This window comes from Brassica napus, chromosome C9 (assembly GCF_020379485.1).
Source record: "Brassica napus cultivar Da-Ae chromosome C9, Da-Ae, whole genome shotgun sequence".
NCBI lineage: Eukaryota > Viridiplantae > Streptophyta > Magnoliopsida > Brassicales > Brassicaceae > Brassica > Brassica napus.
Genome location: NC_063452.1, coordinates 57,231,568 through 57,254,400, shown reverse-complemented (window position 1 = coordinate 57,254,400; position 22,833 = coordinate 57,231,568). Strand labels below are relative to the sequence as shown.

General features: G+C 37.7%; 8 protein-coding genes across 14 annotated transcripts; 4 read left to right on the top strand and 4 right to left on the bottom strand.

Moving 5' to 3' along the window:
* Nucleotides 1-4,394: 4,394 nt before the first annotated feature.
* Nucleotides 4,395-5,825, bottom strand: BNAC09G41480D (protein LEAD-SENSITIVE 1). The gene is made up of 2 exons (XM_013812377.3): nt 5,277-5,825; nt 4,395-5,207 (listed from the first exon to the last, which is right to left on the bottom strand). The coding sequence occupies exons 1-2, from the start codon at nt 5,368-5,370 to the stop codon at nt 4,537-4,539; spliced, it is 765 nt and encodes a 254-aa protein (XP_013667831.1). The 5' UTR covers nt 5,371-5,825; the 3' UTR covers nt 4,395-4,536.
* Nucleotides 5,826-6,453: 628 nt separating this feature from the next.
* LOC106372218 (protein METHYLENE BLUE SENSITIVITY 2-like) lies at nt 6,454-7,232 on the top strand. The gene has a single exon (XM_013812381.3). The coding sequence runs from the start codon at nt 6,776-6,778 to the stop codon at nt 7,085-7,087; it is 312 nt and encodes a 103-aa protein (XP_013667835.1). The 5' UTR covers nt 6,454-6,775; the 3' UTR covers nt 7,088-7,232.
* Nucleotides 7,233-7,624: 392 nt separating this feature from the next.
* On the top strand, nt 7,625-8,847 carry LOC106372221. Of its 2 annotated transcripts, none has more exons than XM_048769123.1 (4): nt 7,625-8,258; nt 8,350-8,400; nt 8,475-8,526; nt 8,626-8,847. In XM_048769123.1, exons 1-4 carry the CDS (start codon nt 7,998-8,000, stop codon nt 8,751-8,753), a joined length of 492 nt encoding a protein of 163 aa, XP_048625080.1. In that variant the 5' UTR covers nt 7,625-7,997; the 3' UTR covers nt 8,754-8,847. The 2 variants fall into 2 exon arrangements, with proteins under 2 accessions (XP_048625080.1, XP_013667839.1); XM_013812385.3 differs by having other exon boundaries at nt 7,641-8,258; nt 8,623-8,847.
* LOC106372215 (tyrosine-protein phosphatase DSP5-like) lies at nt 8,810-10,399 on the bottom strand. 2 transcript variants are annotated; one of them, XM_013812378.3, is made up of 5 exons: nt 10,112-10,384; nt 9,816-9,909; nt 9,546-9,603; nt 9,408-9,451; nt 8,810-9,309 (listed from the first exon to the last, which is right to left on the bottom strand). In XM_013812378.3, the coding sequence occupies exons 1-5, from the start codon at nt 10,261-10,263 to the stop codon at nt 9,034-9,036; spliced, it is 624 nt and encodes a 207-aa protein (XP_013667832.1). In that variant the 5' UTR covers nt 10,264-10,384; the 3' UTR covers nt 8,810-9,033. The 2 variants fall into 2 exon arrangements, with proteins under 2 accessions (XP_013667832.1, XP_022566164.1); XM_022710443.2 differs by lacking the exon at nt 9,546-9,603 and having other exon boundaries at nt 10,112-10,399.
* An 848-nt stretch (nt 10,400-11,247) lies between these two features.
* On the bottom strand, nt 11,248-12,308 carry LOC106370580 (CRIB domain-containing protein RIC4). Of its 2 annotated transcripts, none has more exons than XM_013810584.3 (3): nt 12,001-12,308; nt 11,824-11,904; nt 11,248-11,691 (listed from the first exon to the last, which is right to left on the bottom strand). In XM_013810584.3, exons 1-3 carry the CDS (start codon nt 12,113-12,115, stop codon nt 11,486-11,488), a joined length of 402 nt encoding a protein of 133 aa, XP_013666038.2. In that variant the 5' UTR covers nt 12,116-12,308; the 3' UTR covers nt 11,248-11,485. The 2 variants fall into 2 exon arrangements, with proteins under 2 accessions (XP_013666038.2, XP_013666037.2); XM_013810583.3 differs by having other exon boundaries at nt 11,776-11,904; nt 12,001-12,224.
* Nucleotides 12,309-13,352: 1,044 nt separating this feature from the next.
* LOC106370581 (receptor-like kinase LIP1) lies at nt 13,353-15,871 on the bottom strand. The gene is made up of 5 exons (XM_013810585.3): nt 15,532-15,871; nt 15,258-15,424; nt 14,910-15,099; nt 14,443-14,837; nt 13,353-14,368 (listed from the first exon to the last, which is right to left on the bottom strand). The coding sequence occupies exons 1-5, from the start codon at nt 15,626-15,628 to the stop codon at nt 13,457-13,459; spliced, it is 1,761 nt and encodes a 586-aa protein (XP_013666039.1). The 5' UTR covers nt 15,629-15,871; the 3' UTR covers nt 13,353-13,456.
* A 362-nt stretch (nt 15,872-16,233) lies between these two features.
* On the top strand, nt 16,234-18,607 carry LOC106372222. 3 transcript variants are annotated; one of them, XM_013812387.3, is made up of 2 exons: nt 16,234-16,460; nt 16,676-18,607. In XM_013812387.3, exon 2 carries the CDS (start codon nt 16,676-16,678, stop codon nt 18,470-18,472), a length of 1,797 nt encoding a protein of 598 aa, XP_013667841.1. In that variant the 5' UTR covers nt 16,234-16,460; the 3' UTR covers nt 18,473-18,607. The 3 variants fall into 3 exon arrangements, with proteins under 3 accessions (XP_013667841.1, XP_022565776.1, XP_013667842.1); XM_022710055.2 differs by having other exon boundaries at nt 16,246-16,460; nt 16,640-18,607; XM_013812388.3 differs by having other exon boundaries at nt 16,261-16,460; nt 16,643-18,607.
* Nucleotides 18,608-19,146: 539 nt separating this feature from the next.
* LOC106372223 (probable UDP-arabinopyranose mutase 5) lies at nt 19,147-21,162 on the top strand. 2 transcript variants are annotated; one of them, XM_013812389.3, is made up of 2 exons: nt 19,147-19,348; nt 19,870-21,162. In XM_013812389.3, the coding sequence occupies exon 2, from the start codon at nt 19,907-19,909 to the stop codon at nt 20,951-20,953; it is 1,047 nt and encodes a 348-aa protein (XP_013667843.1). In that variant the 5' UTR covers nt 19,147-19,348; nt 19,870-19,906; the 3' UTR covers nt 20,954-21,162. The 2 variants fall into 2 exon arrangements, with proteins under 2 accessions (XP_013667843.1, XP_048625079.1); XM_048769122.1 differs by having other exon boundaries at nt 19,168-19,500.
* Nucleotides 21,163-22,833: the final 1,671 nt, after the last annotated feature.

Here is a 22,833-nt window from a genome sequence, read left to right as displayed (position 1 = left end):
TTAGACACGTGATAGGTAAATATATTATGTATTTGTTTTTTCAATAATGTTTTGTTGTGTGTATAGTAGCACTTGTTAGTGGTGAAGTGAGTCTTTGATGTAAAACATATTGAATTTCAATAAGTTTGCATTTAGAAATTTGTTGATTCTAAGATTAACGGTTCCAACATCAAAATTGTATTTTATTTTTCATATTTTGGAACATTATTTTTGTAAGATGTTTTGTGCCATCTCCCCATAGTTTGACCTTGAACCGTTACCATCTATGTATTTCGTTTACCTTTCTGGTGTAAACGGTCACCGCACATCACCGGAAGTGGACTCACCTTCGTGCTCTTGTTCTTCCTCGTCTTCTTCTCTCGTGAGATTATCTGGTATTTGTTGTAGATCGGGTTTATGAGTTCTCACTTGTGCGGTTGTTTCTCACGGTGTTGTAGGCTGTTCCAGTCAATATTGGCGCTCATTTTCTTCCTTAAATTTTGCCTATGTTAGAAGTTGCATCTCCTTAGGCTAGGTCAGAATTTAGTCGTCTTTGATGTTGTCTTCCTTGTCGTTGGTCTGTCGTCGATAGTCCCCACTCGTCTTAGTTTTCAAGATTTGTTTTTTGGTGATCTGATTTCTATGTTATCTTTCATAGTTTGAGGAAGATTCCATGGTTTACTGATTTGTTTTGTCTCCCTCTTCCCTCTCTGTTTTCACATCTCGTTGCAGCTTTCATCAGTGCTCGTATCTCTGGTGGCTTTTCCTTTCGCCATTTTTGTTAGTCCAGATTTTGATAGTGATTTCCTTTGTGTATGCTTTGTGGGTTTAGAAAATTGTTTTTGGTCTCAAGTTTAGGCTTCGATTTTTCGGTGCCTGTCTCTCATTCTCCATTTCCTCAGGTTGTTTCTATTTTTCCCCTCTTTCCCTTAGTATATGTGTGCGGAGTTAATCTCTTGGATTTTTGGTCCCTTCTATCCAGAGTTTTGTTGTTCTTTGATGACATGGACAACTTGTCTATGTTTCTTTAGTTTGTGAGAGTTTTCTTACCTCTTAGCTGGTGGTTGTGTTTTCGGTGACCTAGACATGTGTCTTGTTGTTTCATAGTGATTTTGGCATTCCGGTGATTATTCTTCCTCTGACTTCTTTCTTGGTTCTTTCGTTGGTGCTTGATTGCGCTCTTTTTTGTTCGGGGATTGCTTTGTCTCATATTTTATCTTTCTACCATTTTCTAACTTATGTTTGTTGTGACCAAGATACTCTATGGTAAGGTGAGGTAATTTAGTTTTCGTTCTTGATCTCCTTTCAACTTCAGACCTTTATTAAATTAGTGTTACTATGACATTTTAGTTTTCTCTGTGACTGTGGATGTTTTAGATTTAAATTATGTGTTTTGCTCTAGTTTCTTCTTCTTAGTTTGGTTACTTTATAATTTTTAATAGTAAAATAAATAGTAAAAAATTATAAATTAATGAAAGTTTATGTTATTGTTGTGACTAAATTAAATATTTGAAATATATTTTACTTATTTTTTGTTCATCTTGAATTTTAATGATTAATAAAATAGATTATTAGATGATGATTAGTACAAGAAGATTTAGATAGTTAACAATTAAAAAAAATAGCGGGATAAATTGCAGTAATTTAAAAAAAAAGACGTAAAATGTAAACAAAAAAAAATATATGAGGACACATGTCATCAAATCCTTATTCCACATGTCAAAAGAATGGAAAAAAAAATCTACTTTATATATATACTAGTGGGGTGTCCGCACTTCGCGCAGAATATTATTTTATTATTGTTAAGTATGATGTTTTTGATGATGTAATTATGTGGTCACTATTTATTTGTAAAGAGCATGATTTAGTATTTTATTGTGTTATGTAGTGTTAGGTTATAGGTTAATATATTATGTGTTTGTCTTTTCAATAATGTGTTGTTTTGTGTATAGTAATATTTGTTAGTGGTGAATTGAGCTTCAGGTGTAAAACCAATTAAATTTCAATAACTTTCATTTAAGCATTTGTTAATTCTAATATTAACGGTTTCAGCGTCAAAATTGTATTTCATATTTTCATATTTTCATATTTTGAACATTATTCTTTTTTTTTAACAACGTCGAGCATTATTCTCCTAAGATGTCTTTTCGGCATATTTTGACTTGAGCCGTCACCATCTATGTATTTTTTTACATTTCCGGTGTGGGTGTTTCTTACCATCACCGGAAAAAGACTCACATTCGTTTCTCTTGTTTTTTCTCGTCTTCTTCTCTTGTGAGATTATCTGATATTTGTTGTAGATCAGGTTTATGAGTTCCAGTTGTGCGGTTATTTCTCATGATGTTGTACGCTGTTCTGGTCAATATTTGTCCTCTTCTTCTTTAGATTAGCTAATGTTAGGAACTACATCTCCTTAGGTTGGGTCAGAGTTTAGTTGTCTTTTTTTATGTTTTCTTCCTCGTAGTTGGCTTGCCGTTGATAGTCCATGCTCGTCTTGGTTTTCAAGATCTACTTTTTGGTGATCTAACGTTTATGTTCTCTTCATAACTTGAGGATGGCTCCACGGTTTGTTGATTTTGTGTAGTATTCTTTCTCTCTTTGTTCTCTCATCTTGTTACACTTTTCATTGCTGGTTACGTATCTGGTGGCTCTTCATTTCGCTATGTTTGCCACTCAAAGTTTGGATAGTGTTTTCTTTTGTGTATGTTTTGTGGGCTTGGAAAATTATTTCTTGTCTCAAACTTGAGCTTTGGTTTCTCTGTGGTTGGCTTCCATTCTCCTTCCTTTTGGTTGTTTTTCTTCTTCTCATGCTTCCCTTGGTATAGGTGTGCGGAGTTAGTCTATTGGAGCTTTCGTCTCTTCTATTCATAGCTTTGTGGTTCTTCATTGGCATGGTGCCTTGTATGTGGTTGTTTTGTTTGTGAGGTGCTTCTTACCTTTTAGCTGGTGGTTATGCTTTAAGCATGTGTTTTCCATTTTCGTGGTAACTTTGGTCTTCCGATGATTACTCTTCCTCTAATCCGTTTTTTTGGTTGGTTTAATCGCGTTCATTTGTGTTCCACAATTTGTTGATTTTGTATAGTCTTTTTTCCCTCTTTGTTCTCTCATCTCGTTACACTTTTCATCGCTGGTTGCGTCTCTGGTGGCTTTCCATTTCGCCATATTTGCAACTCCAGGTTTGCATAGTGTTTTCTTTCGTGTATGTTTTGTGGGCTTTGAAGATTATTTCTTGTCTCAAACTTGAGCTTTGGTTTCTCTGTGGTTGGATTTCATTCTTCCTCTCTTATGTTGTCTTTCTTCTTCTCATGTTTTCCTTGGTTTAGGTGTGTGGAGTTAGTCTCTTGGAGTTTTGGTCTCTTATATTCAGAGCTTTATGGTTTTTCATTGGCATGAGCGCCTTGTATGTGGTTGTTTTGTTTGTGAGGTGTCTTTTACCTCTTAGCTGGTGGCTATGTTTTAGGTATGTGTTTTCCTGCTTTGTAGTGACTTTGGTCTTCCGTTGATTATTCTTCCTCCGATCTATTTTTTTTTGGTTTTTTGGATTGGTGCTTGATGTGTTCATTTGTGTTCCACACTTTTATCGAGTTAGTGATACTATAATATTTTATTTTTTCTTTGTGATGTGGAGATTTAGATTTAGATTATGCGTCGTATTCTAGTTTTGTTTTGTTTAGTTATTTTATAATTTTTAATAGTCAAATAAATTTATAATTTGTAATAGAATAATAGAAAATAGTAAAAATAATAAAATAGTAAAAGTTTATGTTTTTTTTGTTGTGAATAAATAAAATATTAAAATATATTTATATTATTTTATTTTTCCTTTATTCATCTTTAATTTTACTGACCAATAAAATAGATTATAAAACTTCATATAATAATGGTTAGTGTAAGAAAGATTATAGTGCACATTTAAAAAATATTAAACCAAATTGCAATCAAGTAAAAGAAGAATGACATAAAATGCAAAGAAACTAAAAATATATGGGACATATGTCATCAAACCCCTATGCTACTTGTCAAAGGGAAAAATCCAACTATATATATAAAGATATAGATATATAGAGATAGATTCCAATACAGATCAAATATAATATAGATTAGTCCTAAGTCCACTACAAGTCTAGAATAACTTTTCTTTTGGTCGACCACTAGAGTTGCTTTAGTTGTCTAGTAGTAATTGACTTAGCCTTTATATAATTTTGAAACCATGTTACCTTCTTCAGTAAGCAAAAACAAACCTTACCACTGTACGCAATAAACCCTTTAGCATAAACAGTTTTTGGAGATTAGTTTATGATGCAAACTTCTTTCTCTAGATGAAAACACAGGCTGCACAATCAGTCAGAGCAGAAGCAAACAATTAGTTAACAGAGATTGGTATCTTGTATTTGTTTTTTTCACTCGGTAAGGACTTAGGACAAACCGGGTTAGAATTAATGAAGGATCGTAGATTATTAGAATTCAACAACAAAAGCAGAAGCAAATTCTTTACTCACAACACCAACTAGGCATCATCATCTTTTTTTTTTTTTTAATAATGACTAGGCAACATCATCATTCACCCCTAAACTTGGGACCGGCAATGCTCAACCAGCCTTCTCTTGGTGAAGTACGATCCGATTCCAATATGGAAACGAGCTTCTTCGCAGGGACCTTGATAACATCACCATTCCTACTTACGTCACTAGCAACGCGACCGTAACAGTACACACCAACTCCGAGCATACTTAACCCACAGGCATGCAAGGCTAAAGCAAGCGAAGCTGCAGCAGCGGCATTGACTTGACCACTGGTTCCAAATCTATTCTTCTTGCAGACCAGTAAACCAGTTTTACAGTAGATAGCAAAATCTTCACAATTGTTTTCTGTGACGTCATAATCACCAAACCACCCATCCATATGTAATTGGAAATTTGCACGGACAAGAACATCCTCAGGAGGATCTGAAGGTGCTAATGTGCAAGTACCACCTCTAGGTTTGGCAAGAAAGGAAGACCTAGAAACATTGTATTTAAAGAGGTAGAGATTTCCTCCAGCAAGAAAGCAATCAAGACAAGAGGTAATGACCTTGTCACCGTTGAAGCTGGAATGATCTTTGCAGACCAGACACTGAGGATAATTAGGAGATGAACTAACGACCAACTTGTCCAAAAAGGTCCCGGTTTCAGTTTGTCGACCACCTCCACGAGTGAAATGTATGACTTTGTTATCGCCTACGTAGATTCCTGCATAGAGAGAAACATTCGATAAAATGATAGAAACATATAAAGGGAAGTGAGTGAGGGAGAGAGAACCGTGGTGAGCGTAGACGTAGGCAGTACGCCATGAGTAGATGTGATCTCCAGGCTTCACTTCTTCTCTGGAGATTTTGTTTGAGAACAATCCCATTTTGAAACTTCCTGAACTTTTCTCTGTCTGAGTTGTGTGACTTTGTGTCTTCCTATTTCCGCATAGTTTGATCTTTTTAGTTATTGAACCAAATGCTCAACCAATAAAGCTAAAGGTTAATAACTTCTTATGATTTCGAATTGGTCATTCTCAAATCAAATTTTCCGTTTCTACTAATAAGAGACTTTATATAATTCTTTGAATTGTTGATAAAAAAAAAATCTTTGAACTTTCAGGTTTATTCGTTATCTCAGTTTCACTATAAGTGTTAAGACTCATAACCCAAAATAATGGTATAAGATTGTTTCTAGTTTGCTTATAAAGTTGTTTTTAACATTGTTTTTTGCTTATATATATTTTGGGAGGTCAAGTCCAAATATATATTTTTTTTCAAAAAAAAAGAAGTCCAAATAAATAATACCAGCCCCCATCAGTCTTGTAGTTTTCATAAGATGAAAAATTCAATAAAATAGAACCAATAATCCGTGTGTGTATACAAGAAATAAATAAAACAGAGCTCTCTTCTTTTGTTCCGAACCAAGAGAAACTCAAATCTTCCTCACAAAACTAAAAAGAAAAGAACTAACAGACTTTAACGGTAGAGATTTTGATTGAGTATAGTAGCCTCCATTTTTCACCAATTTCTTAATACTGCTGGTTCTACGGTTGAACCACAAACAAAGACTGTAAAACCAGGGAAAATACATTGATACATTCGGAAAATACATTGATACATTCAATATGTAGAAAACTCTAGAGAAAGTGTTTCCCTTTGTCTCTGGGTCTCACCTTGGTATTATTATTGGCCCGGTTTTCATTCAAGAGCTTCAACTTTATATCGGTTACTTCTTTTCTTGTTCAATTACTAAACTAAACGGATGATATATAGTTGTCTTTGGATTATATGTTTTTTCTTACATTTTTTTACCATGAAATCTACTTTATAAGCTTGTTATTTATGTGTTTCAAAAAAAAAAAAAAAAAAAAAAAAGCTTGTTATTTATTAGTTAATCACTATTTATAATCCTCATATTTTATTTTTTGAAATACTAATATTTACATTTTAGCAAAAGAAAAAGAAGTCTCAACTTTGGTAAAATGATCCTTGAAAATGACAGTGTCAGGTATTATCCCGTTTCTCACGATTATAACTCGCTTCCAGATCTTACCACGTGTCATTCTGTGGGGATTGAATGAATATGATACAAAGTCTTACCATGCACCGTACTGCACTCTATAAAAACCTTTGGCTATATATATTATTTTATTAATTTTTAATATTTATAAACGTGCTGATAAATAATCTCGCATCGAGCCTCTCGCCCCCGCCCCTCTCTCAAATCCTTTCGTCTCTCCAATCAGACAAATTAGGGTTAGGGTTCTCATCTCCGCCGCCAATCAAACGATGACAGGCAAGGCGAAGCCGAAGAAACACACGGCGAAGGAGCTCCAGGCGAAGGCCGACGCAGCGTTGACCAATAGAGGAGGAGGAAGGGCGGGTCTCGCCGACAGGACGGGGAAGGAGAAAGGAGGCCACGCCAAGTACGAGTGTCCTCACTGCAAGATCACGGCGCCGGATCTGAAGACGATGCAGATCCATCACGAGTCGAAGCATCCTAAGCTGCCTTACGAGGAGCCGAAGAATCTCCACGAGGCTCTGGCTGCTCCCGAATCGTCCAAACCTAAACCTGGAATCAGAGGAAGCCTCAAGAAGTGATCTTGGTGATTTGTTTCCTTTTCTTAATTAAAAAGTTGTGATCTTTGTTTTTGGGTTTTCTTCAAGTTGTTGATGTGATGATAAAATGAAAAAAACTGCAATGATGCTTGATATTATATAAAAAGCTACTGATATCTATTATGAATCTTCTTATGTATTGTTTTAAATTCTTGTTTTCTGGATAGTTAGCTGCAAATTCTCTCATCTGGTTGATCTTTTGGTGAAACGAGCTTTGAGTTTGGTTCTTTGATTTCAATCTGTTTGTTTATATGCGTGTGTGTTAGCAGACATGTTAGTTAAGCCAATTCTGCTAGTGAAACCTGTGAGAATTTGAGGAAGAAGAGTTGAACTTTCTGACAAAACAAGAGATTGGTACTTTGATTTGTGTCTGAAAAGCTTTAGAGAAACAACATTTGTGTGTTCAAAGCATTTGCCTCTCCTTTTTCAATCTTCCAAAGCATCTAGATGGGTTTATGGTCTTTTTTTACGAGAAAGAATCCAATTCTCATTGCGCTTGGGCAGCGCTTGAGGATGACATGTCTATTGCATTTCTTTAATGAGAATCAAATTGAAATTGGACTTGATCACAAAGTATCTGATATTTCGACGACTTAAGAATCAATGCTTTACAGCTTTTGTGTGTTATTCTTTGGTTGGTGGCTCAGGTAGAAACGCAATTTCCACACGATAGTTATTCATTCTTCTCACACGATAATCGAAATTTCGATTACTCAGACAACTATATTTTTGAGATGTGAAACCAAAATACAACTTTAATCCATGCAATTTTTGCCGGTCAACAAAATAAAGATAGACGACGACCTCTCACCGTTTCCTCTTTCGGGCTTTAGTGGGCCTTTTAATAGTAATTGTTATAGTTGGCTTCGTTTGATATGGGCCCAGAAATTATATGCTGCCGCGTTCTTGTCGTGTGTTAAAGGGCAATTCTTATGTAGAAGTGGAAAGACGCAGGACACTTCTTCTGTCACTTGGCTACTTCCTCTTAATCGAGCTTGTAATTCAATTACCTCACTTAAGAGTAGTACGTATTTTCCAGATGAATGATGAATCAGTGAAGGTCACTAAAGAAGAAGCCGAGTATGTTCTGATTGATCTAGACGATGTTGCGAGGCACATTGACATCCCATCAGAAGCTCCATATATTTTATCAGTTAACTTTTTTACTCCTTCTGTTTCTCTTGTTCTTGTATAGGTTTAAATACGTTCTGAGTTTTGTCTTCTTGTTGTTTTTCTGTTCTCAGGGTTTGGATACTTTGAATCCGGTTTTGACCATTGATGGCAAAATCAAGCTTGTAAGTTGCAACTAAATTTGCTTAAATATATTTAAGTTTCTTCTTATGGTTTTGTTTTGTTTCAAAAAAAAAAGGTTGGAAAATACTTGGAGACAATTGGTACATGTCTTGCTTTCTCTGATAAGGGTATCTTCACTTCACTTCCCTCCACAAACACTAAACACCTTGCTTGTTAGTTGTTTACCAAAACAAAAATAGATACAATTTTCTTTTTGCTTGCAGAAGTTGCAGCAGCTGATAACCAGACACCACACAAGACTGTCGAACCTGTTGCCAAGCTTCACAAGATTCTTAAGTTTAGATTAGCATTGGACAATGTGGATGGAGAGAACACAAGATCAACCAGTTCGTAATATGACGATGTTAACGAAATGAACAATTGTCAACCACTACTGAGTTTTTCTGTAACTGACATAACGAATCATAAATAACAAAACAAAATCGACATGTGTTGTTAGTGTCTTTAGAATCCATCTGTAAATTTCTCTAGGCTGTAAAAGAAAAAGAGACCAAATAAAATCCTCTGTTGTAACCCTAAACTCAGAAGAATCACCATCCGTCCATCACAGACAAGTATAAAGAATCTAAAAAAGAAAAGAAAAAGATATAATCCTCCGATTTTCAAACTTCTGTTCACCACCCTTTGGTGGCTTGAGGTTTATGCTGTTCTTGAACAACAAGATTCTCTTCCTGATACAGCAACTTTCTCCTCTTCAGACCATAACCATTGTACTGGTAGATTATGCTGTACAGACATTGCCTTAACCCGTGCACATCGAACTCCTCTATGAACGCTAAATCTCTTTGTCTCCATTTCAAACCGGCACACTTCTGGTATTCCTCGAGAACAGATGATAAGCACCAGTTCTGCACTTTCCTCAAGCATCCCACAAGACAACCCGTCCTATGCTGTGATCAAGCCAAAAAAAAATACACAAACGCCATCAGACCTCAACCTATTCTCAACCGAAAGCTTCAGAAATCGGATAAAAGGGTTTGGGGTTTACCTTTCCTTGCTTACAGTGGATGAGAATTGGATGGTTTCTAACATCTGTAAGCAAACAAAAGAAAAGAAACTAAATGAGAGAGCTAAAAGAGAAGATACTAAGACATGAGAGGGTCGGGTCGCTCTATTGATTCCTTACCAACAAGTACTCTAAGAGCACTCAAGACTGTATCCTTTGGCATAGGAGTTGGAGGATCCTATGGGTGCGTAAAAAAAAAAAAAACAATCCAAACTCAGAAAACTCAAAGGCGTAGCCAATACAAGCCAGCACAAGACTAAACAGGAACAAGACATGGCAAACATAACCATGATACAAAATGAAGCTAAATATAAGCCAACAACTGAAGAGCAGCTCATTAAATCCAATTTCTTCAATGATAAAAGGTCCTACAGAATCAGCAAATCATACCGTTTTGCCTTGGATACCGAACTGGAAAAGCTTGATGTTGTTGGATTGAAGAGACCTGAGATTCTCCTCAGGGTATGGTTCAGCACACAGATAACTGTTTTCCATAAAACCCAACAAATCAAAACTTGCTTTTTTTTTTTGTAATCCAATTAAGCAACGAGAGTGAAAGAGAGAACCTTTACATGAAAGATTCTTTTTTTTTTTTTTTGAAAAAAGGTACATGAAAGATTCTTCTTTTGATAAAAACAAAATCCCAGGAGATTCAGAATCAACATAGAGAAAGAGAGAATCTTTACATGATGGATTTAAGATTGAGGGTCGATAAGAAACCGAAATTCTCGAGCTGAGGAAACCCAGATCGATAAACTCCGTCTTCCACCATCGAGAAATTCGCCGGCGGAATCAAAACCTCGCCGCCGTCGTTATCATCCTCGATTAATAAACCCATCAATCTCAATCGAACCAAATCAATCCTTGTTTCTCTCTCTCTGACGATAAAGAGAGGGAGAGAGAAAGTGATGGCAAAAGAACAAAAACTCCTACAAAAATCTAGAGAGAGAGATTAAAATTGCTTTAACAAAAAAAAAAGTTTTAAGGATTAGTGGGATAATCACATCAAAAGTGGGGTTTTAATTTAGTCTTCAAAAGATTAACGGAGATTTAGGGATTAGATTTACTCTGTAATTAGCCTAAAGATAACAACTTAAAAGTTGGTTTATTTTGTTTGTTTGTTGGATTCATTCACTAAAAAGTTTTGGGTTTGGTTTTACTTTTACGGAGTGTTTTATCTGTAATCTCCCAAGATTATGACACATCCTACGAATCTATCTGTTTGACTTGACAGATAGTCAATTTTTAGAATTTTCTTCTTTTTTTTTGTTCCCACAGCAAGTCATTGTTTGGTTCACGAATCAACGGTTTCTAGAAGTTAAAATCATTTTTTGTTTTGTCTAATGGTTTGTTAAAATCATATATTTATGACAATAAACTATATAATAGTATGAAGTTGTAGAATCAGATTTAGTTATTTTTTTTTAACATTCCAAGTGCTTTGTTGATTATATTTCAAAATCATATGAAGTGCCAAAAATGAAAATCCTCAGTACCACTAATAATATCAGAAAATAAGTTTAAACTTAACTGAATGAATGCCTCCAATAATGTTTAATATATACTCCTTCCGTTCCCGGAAGTAAGATTTTCTAGAGTTTTCACGTTTATTAAGAATATAATAAATGTTTACAATTTAATTTACAATTTATTTTTTTAATACACTTTCCAATAACTATCCACCAATAAAATTTAATCAATTTAAATATTCACAATTAATGTTTCTCAGAAGTATACAAAAGTACCTTAAAAATATAGAAAATCTATTTTTGTGGAACAAAAATAAACTATAGGAAATTTACTTTCGGAAACCGAGAGAGTATATTCTAAAACATTAAAATTATTTTATAACAGTTTGCGCATATATATCATATCCATTTCTTACTATTTACATACAAACACATTTAGATATTATATATAACCACTATACACTCCAATATATATACGGCATATCATACATTATATTTATAGATCAGATATCCCCCATATTGGCCATATGTATCAAAGTATGTCTAGATTCGTGTACAAAACATAAAATAAATTTAAATAGAGGAAGTGAATTATAAAGTTGGTTGAAGATGAGCAACTCCGGCGGCGGCATCTTCTTTTGCAGCGGCGGCTGCGAGCAACTCCGGCGGTATGAGATCTTTCCATTCTCTACTGCTTTCCCAACCAATGTGCGATACATGTTTTACGTTTGTCGGTGCTCCTATCTCCATTAGTCCTGATGTCTCTCCTTCTTCACTCTCTTCTTCTTCTTTGTAAGCTACGTTATTAACATGAAGCAAAAAAACATAGATAAAAAGTGGGTCTATCAAGTGTTTACTTTGACAATATTAGATAAGATTACCAAAGAGTTGAGAAATGGTCTTGAAGCTCTTGAAAAGCCGGTTAATACCCGTAGATATCTCCGGTTTAGATACCGCTAGGAACTTGAATACATTCTTCATGTTTTCTTCCTCCTCTTGGTCACGAATCCCTTTCGAAAATACATCAATATATCACATAAAAGATACATGCATGGGATTTTACCTTAATACATACACTACAATATATCTATGAATAGGGAAAGAACCTTGAGGAGAATGGTGGTGATGCTTAGAGAGAGGAGATAAAACGTCGACGCTTGAGTCGGAGATACATCCGACGGAGAAAGGAAGCACCACAAGTCTCTCCATTCTATCTCTCATTTTCTACCAAGCCTTTCCTTTTACATTACTTATATTCATATTGCGTATATATACTATGAAAATGATAACCCACCAAATGTTTTAATGTAATTCTATATTGTTTTGTTTATAAACTTTGTTGGAATACAATTTGGTGGTGGTCGTGTTATGTGTTCTTCTGACTTTGTTGTGAAGTTACAATGATGTTAACGTGTGCACATGAAGTTACGGTTCGCTAGAGAAGAAAGTGATAGCTTTAGTTTTATTTTCTTCTTTTCTTTTTGCAATGAGTTCAACTACTGTTCGGTAGATTGTTTCTTTTAGTGACGTATCCTTTGCACTAGTACATTTGATATTTTGAAAACTATAATACTGTATATATGCATTATGTAAGAATTGAGTTATATCAATACATTTCTCATCGATCAATCTTATCCAAATTTTCCACACTGGCTTTTTATTATTTACAAAATAAAAATCCTGTAATTAAAAAAATAATTTTAACTTCAGATGGAGTCTATAATGAATACTCAAGAACTCTATAATGTATGCATAATGATTGGCTTAAATGATTAAAATGTACATTATGTGTTACATTCCCTTGGAACCAAGCAATCTATTATTAGAAAATTGAACATTTTCCTCAGCAGAATATAACACCAAATGTTATGATGCCAAGGCCTTCTTTTCTGTAATTTTCTTTTGTTTCTCTCTCTATATATATAAATATTTTTGTCACATACTTAACCATTTGATACCATTATAAATTGACCACTTAACATTAATAAATACATATAGTTGAACCTTTTTATATGTATAGAGTACAAGTGTACAACAAGCCATCTCAATAATTGACTACCTCAATCGGTTCACAAAACATTGTTTTTCCTAATACTATTTAGAAAAATGCTTTCTAGATCCAACCCATGAGTTCATCTACTATACATAACATATCTCAGCAAGTCTAGCGTTTAGAAAAAAGTATAAAACATATAGTAACTATTAGAAAAATAAATATGGTTTCTATTAGAGCTAGTACTTTTGTATAACTAGTTATAATCTTTTAACTTTGTAACATTGATCTCCTAGCTAATGAAAATATTTTGAAAAACAAAATGGTTGGATAATGTATTGTAAACATTTTACTCCTAACATACTGTATTCAAGGTATACACACAAAAGTGTGTGTTAAGTTTCATATTTCCGAAAAGAGTTGCAGACAAATGTATGTTAGATTCATGCGACAAGAACTGGTTTGTTTTAAAACAAGAGAAGTTGAAACATTTTATTCGTGTTGCAAATGTGTTCAATCGCGACTTTCTTAATCAACAAGTTCTGAGAGAAAACTCTTGAAAAAAATATTCACTCTTGATCAGAAGAATCATGGTCTTCTTCCTCTGGTTCGATCCGACGCAAAGACGAGTCACCACTTCCCTCGCATGTATTATCGTCTGAATAAATACTTTGGACTTCAGATTTTGAGCTATGAATATGCTCAAGCCGATTTTCATGATTCTCCTCCTCCTCATCATCATCATCATGAGCAAGACTATTGACTCGCATGCTTGTGTTGTTAGAGGAATCATTGTGATTTCTTTCGCTGTCAAACCGCAAAGAAAGCAAACTCTCTCCATTTGATTTAAAGCTGCTTTTACTGCTCAGCCTCTCGTTATCTTCCTCTTCAGAGCTATAACCATACTTTATCTTCAAGCTCTGAGCAGTTGCATTAGTTTCTTCAATAGACCTTCTCCTCTCGCTTCCAGAGTCAGATGAACTGCTAGAGCTTCTAGCTTTCTCCAACTGAGGAGAATCTTGTTCTTCTTCTTGATCCTTCTCTGAGTTTGAATCAGACTCATCTTCTGAATCGTTTCCTTTTGTTTCCTCATCTTGCTTCTTCATACTTCTTGATTCTTCTTCTTGTTCTTCTTCATCTTCTGAGTCTGATGATGAGACACTAGATGCATCCTCTTCCTCTTTCCGAGGAAGAGAAAAGGGAACCACAGAACAAGAACCGTGTCTGCTCAAAGCAATAGACATACTCTTGTCCCTAAACGATGACACCGGAACCGCGGTTGGTACACCGTCTGTAGACATGGAAAGGAAGCTAAGCGCAACCATGACATCGCTTATCAAAGGACGAGCACTTGGTTCATCTTGTAAACACATTGATGTTATCGCCACTGCTTGATTCAACCCTCTCTCTGAGAACTTCTTCCTCAAGAGAGGATCCGCCATATCCGGATATCTAGTTGGATCTCTAAATATCGGTTGTGCCTACGCATATAAAAACATAAACAAATCATCAAAAAAAAATGCTTCAAAGACAAGGAAGAGATGTAGCGTGTTACCCAAGCAACTAGGTTTTGTTCATCGTTAGGTTTAGTAGTGTCAATAGCTCTTCTACCAGTTATAAGTTCAAGCAACACAACTCCAAAGCTATAAACATCTGATTTGATAGTGACCTCTTCCCCTCGAGTGTACTCAGGAGCAGAGTAACCGTAAGTGTCCATAACCCTTGAAGAAAGAAACAAGCTGTCACCACCTCCGGGGGATAGAATTTGCAAACCAAAATCACAAAGCCGAGGGTAAAACTCGTCGTCTAACAAGACGTTAGAAGCTTTTAGATCACGGTATATCACCGGTGGATTCACTTTATCATGTAAGTAATCCAGTCCTTCCGCTGCACCAAAGGCAATCTTCATCCTCGTTATCCAATCCATATGCTTGTGGCTTGGCTTTTGCTCTGCGTATCAGACCCCATTGTCATCAATCTCTAAAACATTGAAAATGTTTTTAAAAGGTGAATGTTATTTACCGTAGAGATGGTCTTGAAGGGAAACACTAGAGAAATATTCATAGACTAAAAGCCGTTGGTCTCCATCAGCACAGTATCCTATCAGCTTGACGAGATTCGGGTGTTGGAGTTTATCTAATGACAGGATTTGTGTTTGAAACTCTTTGTTACCATGTAGTCCATGCTTGTCTAGCTGCTTCACAGCTACAACCTACACTCACAAAAGCAACCAAATAACTTTAAAAAAAAAAAATACTAGGAGGTTCGGAACCGAAGCTACAACATGTAATATTAGTTTCGTCCCATCATTGTAATGAATCATTGAAAACGTATCTAAAGTTGTGAATTTTTTGAAGGGGAGTAATAAACCTGGCCAGTAGATTGAAGGGTTCCTTTGTAAACCTTACCGAACCCACCTTCTCCTATAAGACATTCTTGCCGGAAGTTCTTCGTCGCCATCGCTAGTTCCCGGAAATTGAATGTTTTAAGCGGCGTTTGCTCTGTTTCTCTTTCCTCTACATGTTTCGTCGTCGCCACTGAAACCACATTTTATCAAGTTTTCATATTCGAAAGTCGCGGGGAAAAGAAAGCTAACAGCTTTTTAAAAATATGTAAAATGTTTTAAAAACGTTATTATGATTACCAGGTGGTCGGAAGTCGTGATCATCGTGTTCGTTAGTCCCGTTCTTACAAGAAAGGTTTCTGTTCCTTTGTGAATTGAAACATGGAAAACAATTCATGATTATCAGAATCTGAAAAAGCCTAAATTACAATAAAGATTGAAACTCTTTTTTGTTGAGGGGATTAACGATGGCGGGGTCCTTCAAGAGGTTGAAGGACCCACGTTAAAGTGTAAGAAATTTTTATGAGATTGTAATGAAACAAACAGAGGAAAAGGAAGCGAAAGGAGACACAGACAGAGGAATAACGAGAACCAATCAGAATAACATGGACACATCCGATGAACCATGCGAGAAGCAGGGGACACAAGTTTTTTTTGTTGTCTTTTTACAAACTAATATGTTCTGTTTTTTTTTTTTTTGCAACTTTTGTTCAAATCCATAAAGCATGGACAGCCATCCTTCTTATCATTTACCTTCAATCTAATTTTAAATCTAGTTTTACTTAGTTGTCTTATCAAAACTTACCAAAATGCATTTGTTTATATTACGTTTTAGACTTTTAGTAAAATACAGTACTGTTTAGAGTTGTGTTTAAATAGTTTGAAACATCATTATTTTTTTTTAATTTAATTTTTTTTCTGAACAATCGAACCTGATTATCCTCACTAGAAGGAAAAAATTAACGTAACATTTACACCATTTGAAACATGACACGTGTCAGAATCTTCTTCCACTTTCCCCCATCTCTCTCTCTCTCTCCCCTTTGTTTCATTTCTCTCGTGTCGCCGTCTGAAATTCCTCCACCCTGAAAAAATAAAACCTAGATGCTTACAATCATGGTCGCTTAAAAGCCTCGCGGAGTTTGTTAACCAGCTCCGAAACTTCCAAACAAATCCGGATCGAAGATCCCATCATCCCCCATTAGTTAATCCAATTTCTGGAAAAAAAGGTGATTTTAGCTTTAATCAATCCTCTCATTTCTCCGTCTGGAATCTCTGTAATGTTGTTGATTCTCTAAATGGGTCTCTTTAGATTTCATAAAGGTTGCTCCTTTTGGTTTCAATTGAGCTTGGAAATTAGGGTTTCGTGTGTTCCGTTACTCTTTTGACTGTTTATGTCTCTTCCTAGTAGGTAATGATGATAAGTGTTTTGCATTGACGACAGATGCAATGCATAATGGCGGAAGGAGCTTTAATCACTCTAGACTCCGACGATATTTTGGCAACAGCAGAGCATCATCATCATCATCCTCTAGCTGTCGGCAGAGAGTTCCCCGACGTGGAAACTTGCAGGAGAACTCTAAAAGACTTAGCGATCGCTCTCCACTTCGATCTCCGCATCGTCAAATCAGACCGCAGCAGATTCATCGCCAAATGCTCCAAAGAAGGCTGCCCCTGGCGCATCCACGCCGCCAAATGCCCTGGCGTCTCGACGTTCACCGTGAGAACGCTGAACGCCGAGCACACCTGCGACGGCGTCCGCGACCTCCACCACCAGCAAGCCTCCGTCGGGTGGGTCGCTAGATCGGTGGAGGCGCGGATCAGAGACAACCCTCAGTATAAACCGAAAGAGATACTGCAGGACATAAGGGACGAGCATGGAGTCGCGGTCTCTTATATGCAGGCGTGGCGCGGGAAAGAGAGGAGTATGGCTGCGCTTCACGGCACTTACGAGGAAGGCTATCGGTTTCTGCCCGCGTATTGCGAGCAGATCAAGGTGTCTAACCCCGGGAGCGTGGCGTTCGCGACTGCTTCCGGGCCTGAGAGTTGTTTCCAGAGGCTGTTCATCGCGTACCGGGCGTGTATCTCCGGGTTCTTCAGCTCTTTTAGGCCTCTTCTGGAGCTGGATAGAGCGCACCTCAAAGGGAAGTACTTGGGAGCGATACTCTGCGCGGCGGCCGTGGACGCGGACGACGGTTTGTTCCCGCTGGCGATTGCGGTTGTGGACAACGAAAGCGGTGAGAATTGGTCTTGGTTTTTGTCAGAGGTGAGGAAGCTTCTCGGGATGAATACGGACGCAATGCCGAGGCTGACGATACTCTCCGAGAGGCAGAGCGGAGTCGTGGAGGCCGTGGAGACGCATTTCCCCACGGCTTTCCACGGGTTCTGTCTCCGCTACGTGAGCGAGAGCTTCAGGGACACGTTTAAGAACACGAAGCTCGTTAACATCTTCTGGAGCGCGGTATACGCGCTCACGGCCGCGGAGTTCGAGGGGAAGATATCGGAGATGAATGAGATCTCCCAAGACGTGGCTCGCTGGTTCGAGCTCTTCCCTCCTCACCTCTGGGCCGTTGCGTACTTCCAAGGCGTGAGATACGGACACTTCGGGTTAGGGATCACGGAGGTGTTGTACAACTGGGCGTTGGAGTGCCACGAGCTCCCGATCACGCAGATGATGGAGCATATCCGTCATCAGATATCGTCCTGGTTCGAAGCGCGCCGGGACATGAGCATGAGATGGAACTCTATACTCGTGCCATCAGCTGAGAGAAGGGTAACAGAAGCTGTGTCGGACGCGAGGTGTTACCAAGTGTTGAGAGCAAACGAGGTGGAGTTTGAGATAGTCTCGACGGAGAGAACTAATATAGTTGACATAAGGACACGTGTGTGCTCTTGCAGACGCTGGGAGCTGTACGGATTGCCGTGCGCTCACGCGGCCGCGGCGCTGATCTCGTGCGGTCAGAACGTGCATATGTTTGCGGAGCCGTGTTTCACGGTGTCGAGTTACCAGCAGACGTACTCGGGGGTGATCAAGGAGGTGGCGGATAGGAGGATGTGGAAGGAGGAGGAAGGAGGAGGAGGGTTGATGAGGATACGGCCGCCGAAGACGAGGAGGCCGCCGGGGAGGCCGAAGAAGAAAGTGGTTAGAGTTGAGAATTTGAAGAGACCGAAGAGGATTGTGCAGTGTGGGAGGTGTCATTTGCTTGGTCATTCTCAGAAGAAGTGCACACAGCCCATTTGATTGACACCACCACCACCTTTTGTTTTTCCTTGTTTTTTTTTTTTTTAATGTAACTTTGTAATGTTTTTAAGTTCGACTTGTTTGTTTTAGAGACTTGTCTTTAATGGAAATAATAAAGAGAGTTGATGTTTCACAGCCCTAACCGGGTTTTGAGTATAATAATTGATCTGGTTGAAATCTCGAAGTCGTATTATTATTGGGGATAGGATTGGTAATGGTATATTGAGGTTAGCTAAGAGTGTTGACTTTTGAGTATATCCATTCTTGAAATACTTTTGTTAATGGATCCGGTTCTTGATCTTGATCAGGCTTTGGTTTACAAGTGGCTGAAAGACTAAACTAGACCCTGCATTGTTGTTAGGATAGGTTTGGTACCTGAGGTCGGTACGTGTTTAGACTTGGGAGTATAATTAATGATCTGGTTCTTGATCTTCATCTGGCCTTTGGTTAGGGGTCGGTAAGTTGAAATGAAATTGAGTTTTGTTAGGATCCAGTTTAGTATTGCAACAAAACCAATAAGTGCATCGATATCACATTCCAACATAAAGGATATTTTTGGTTCGGATTGTGGTTTGTGGATACAAGTTATGACTTGGAGGAATGAAAGACAATTCATAATCAGACCATCCGGTTAGATTCGGTTATGGGTTAAGGATTAATAAAGATGGAGTCCTTTTTTTCTAACACGTTGACGCGCACTAACGTTACGACACGCACACGCACGATAGAAGAGGGAATTGCGGGACGCAGCAGCAAATGCGCGAGACGTTTTTAGACCAATTCTTCGGAAACGTGATAAATTCAATCCTACGTACACAAAGTTCGTGTTCTTCATCCCTCTGAAGAAGAAAACATCGGATCTGCTGCATTCTCCAGGTCCATCTCTCACAACCGAAAACCTTTCTCCTTCTCTTCATTCGCTTTTCTCGTCGATTTATATATATATATAACTTGTGGGTATTGCTTTGTTTGATCTGCTAATCCCTTTGTTCTTTCTGGGTACCGCTCGATTCCTAATTTGAATAAATGTGAGACCTTTTGCTCTATGTGGTATAGACTTAACTGATTACGCTGTTCCGTTTATAGCATGATCTCACTAGATTTAATCGAAATTTCAATTATAATGTCCCACTTGTTGATCTCAATCAATCGCTTACCGTAATATTCATGCGATCCTGAATTGACTGAGAAGTAGATCTTGATTAGGCCTTAGGTTATGTGGATGGATCGTGTGTTTGAATCAGGTTCTGTTTTGTCTAGTAACCACTGATGAGTTATATAATCTAAAAATCTAATCTTTACTTCTGTTCTCTACTTTGCTTATGTAAAGTTTTTAACTTTTTGATGCTATTCGCTAGTTTCCTGAAAAAAAAGTTCAAATTTTGATGTACCTGCAGAAGATTACCTTAGAACTTTGCTACTTGATATTCAAACATGTCGTCGTCTGAGATAAACAAGAACGAGGTTGACATTGTCATCGGAGCTCTCAACGCCGACCTAACCCAGTTCCTCAACAGCTGGAAACCCTTTTTCTCCGGTTTCCATCTCATCATCGTCAAAGACCCTGAGCTCAAGGACGACCTCAACATACCTGAAGGCTTCGACGTTGACGTCTACTCCAAGCCCGACATTGAGAAAGTTGTCGGCGCAGCCAATGCCACCATGTTCTCAGGCTATTCCTGCAGATACTTCGGTTACCTCGTCTCCAAAAAGAAGTACATCGTCTCCATCGATGACGACTGTGTCCCTGCCAAAGATCCCAAGGGAGTTCTAGTGGATGCTGTCTCTCAGCACGTGACCAACCTCGAGAACCCCGCCACGCCTCTCTTCTTCAACACCCTCTACGATCCTTACTGCGAGGGAGCTGATTTCGTGCGTGGGTACCCGTTTAGCCTTAGGAGCGGTGTCCCTTGCGCTGCCTCTTGTGGACTTTGGCTTAACTTAGCTGATCTTGACGCTCCAACGCAAGCTCTCAAGACGGAGCAGAGGAACACTTCCTACGTTGACGCGGTTATGACCGTTCCCTTGAAGGCTATGTTGCCCATAAGCGGGATCAACATTGCCTTTAACCGTGAGCTGGTGGGACCAGCTTTGGTGCCTGCGCTTAGAATCGCTGGTGAAGGGAAAGTGAGGTGGGAAACGCTTGAGGATGTTTGGTGTGGGATGTGTTTGAAACACATCTCTGATCATTTGGGGTACGGTGTGAAAACCGGGCTGCCTTATGTGTGGAGGAACGAGAGGGGAGATGCTGTGGAGAGTTTGAGGAAGAAGTGGGAAGGGATGAAGCTGATGGAGAAGAGTGTTCCGTTTTTCGAGGCTTTGAAGTTGCCTGAGAGTGCGGTTAGTGTTGAAGATTGTGTGGTTGAGCTTGCTAAAGCTGTGAAAGAGCAGTTGGGTTCGGATGATCCTGCCTTCACTCAAGCTGCTGATGCCATGGTCAAGTGGGTCCAGCTCTGGAACTCTGTCAACTCGAGCGGTTAAAGTTGAATCTATATCTCCCGAGGTTAGGTTCCTTTTCATCACTTCTAAGCTTATTTGATATCATGTTATCATCATGTTTATTTCTCTCTCTTTTTTTTCTAATTATAAGCATGTTTTTTATGAGACTTTTCAATAATGTAAACCTTGACTTATGAAACCCATCTCTTGTTAGTTTTGATGATGATAATACCTATCTGTTTCTTCTGGTTCTTGATTGATTCTGCGGTTTCAATCTTGTAGAATTATTAACATAGATTTGCTACTACTAGCAATTTGGTATATTCACAAAGATACATGTGGGGGTTACAAAGAGAATACAAACAATCATGGTTATAGACTTATAGTATTGATAGATTGTGAATACCAATACATCAACGAAACTCCTTCAAGAAGAGAGAAAGCTTGCGAAGTAAATCCATTAAACAATTATTTGAAAGGCTTCAAACCTGCACTAGTAATTAGAAGAATACGCCAATAATGAACCGCCAAGATTGGCAAGGAAGCTAATTTGAAAACAGCAAACATTAAAAGAAAGAAAGAGGTTTCAGGTATAAACTGAAGCTGTTCTGGTCTCTAGTTGCACATGCTAAATCAAGAAACTGGAAATACGCACATGCCTGCACCTCGCAGTGAAACAGTAGTTTCCATCTCAAAGTTGATAAGAAATAACTACAAAGACAAAGCTGGGGAGACGACATCTAGTACTGGTTTCACTCTGATTACATTTTCTGAAAAGGGTGCATATGCTGATGGTTAAATTTTGACCCATGGCCAGATTTGGGCACTGCTAGATGAAACATTGGCTTTGGCCTCCAAATTTTTTCCCGAAATCTCTGATTCGGCCCTGTTTTGACCAACTTGTTCTTAGCACTAGCTAGCTACCAAAGTGATTGTTTCAGTTCCATCACTACATGTCTACTTCTTTACTACGTATCTACTGCTTTACTACTTTAAGTGTTTACATGTTAGAACCCCCAGGATATGTTGTATGGAAAAAAATGTTTGCCCTAATGAACACGGTATGTTCCCCTGAGGTTTCTTGTCTCAGTTTCCCCTTAATCTTGGAAAATTGATAAGATTGACTTTCTTAGAAAAAGCTTTTGGTCTTCGATTCCTCAAGTTCTCAAGTATAGTAACTTTACCTAAATGAATTAGTCTTTGCTGGTAACTTAATAATTGTACATGTTCACTCAATTTATGATCTTGACAACATTCCATCAAAGCGCTTTGGTGTATGTGGCTCATACTTCTAGGACTTTGTGGAAAATCATTCTCTCCATGCTTTAAAACTTCTTCTTTCTTCTCTTTGTCTTCTTAAAAACGAATGTTCCCAGAATAAAATCATGATGAGTACACATACAAGTAGGTGCTATAGCATAATAGTAAGTGATGAAGCAGATTATTTGTGAGCCACAAAGATAAAATTAAAAAAAAAAAAAAAAGGAAACGACACAAGTGAAGTCGTTTCAAACAGAGGATTTATTCCACCTGCACTTGGAGCTTCTTTGTCTTTTCTCCAAGTCTAAAGAACAAATGCCTTTTAAAAAGATTTGTAATGGAACTTTTTTTAATACAGATATGTTCGAAAGATTAGTGTGTGGATACTAATAATTATATTTATTGAATAGTTAGGTATCTGATCTGCTATCTACTACTAAATTTAGTTTTTAATGATTGAAAGTGAACATCTTATCGACCCAAATCAGAACATTTTCTCCATTAAATATCCTTCTTCTGATTTGATTTGTAGCTTTAACAACATGGTTTCGTCTATACTTTGCTAAATTCAAATACCATAATACATGTTCATTTATCGAAACTTCCAATATTATTTTGGCAAGTTATTTAGTGAATGAAATATTTTTCTTGGGAATTCATAC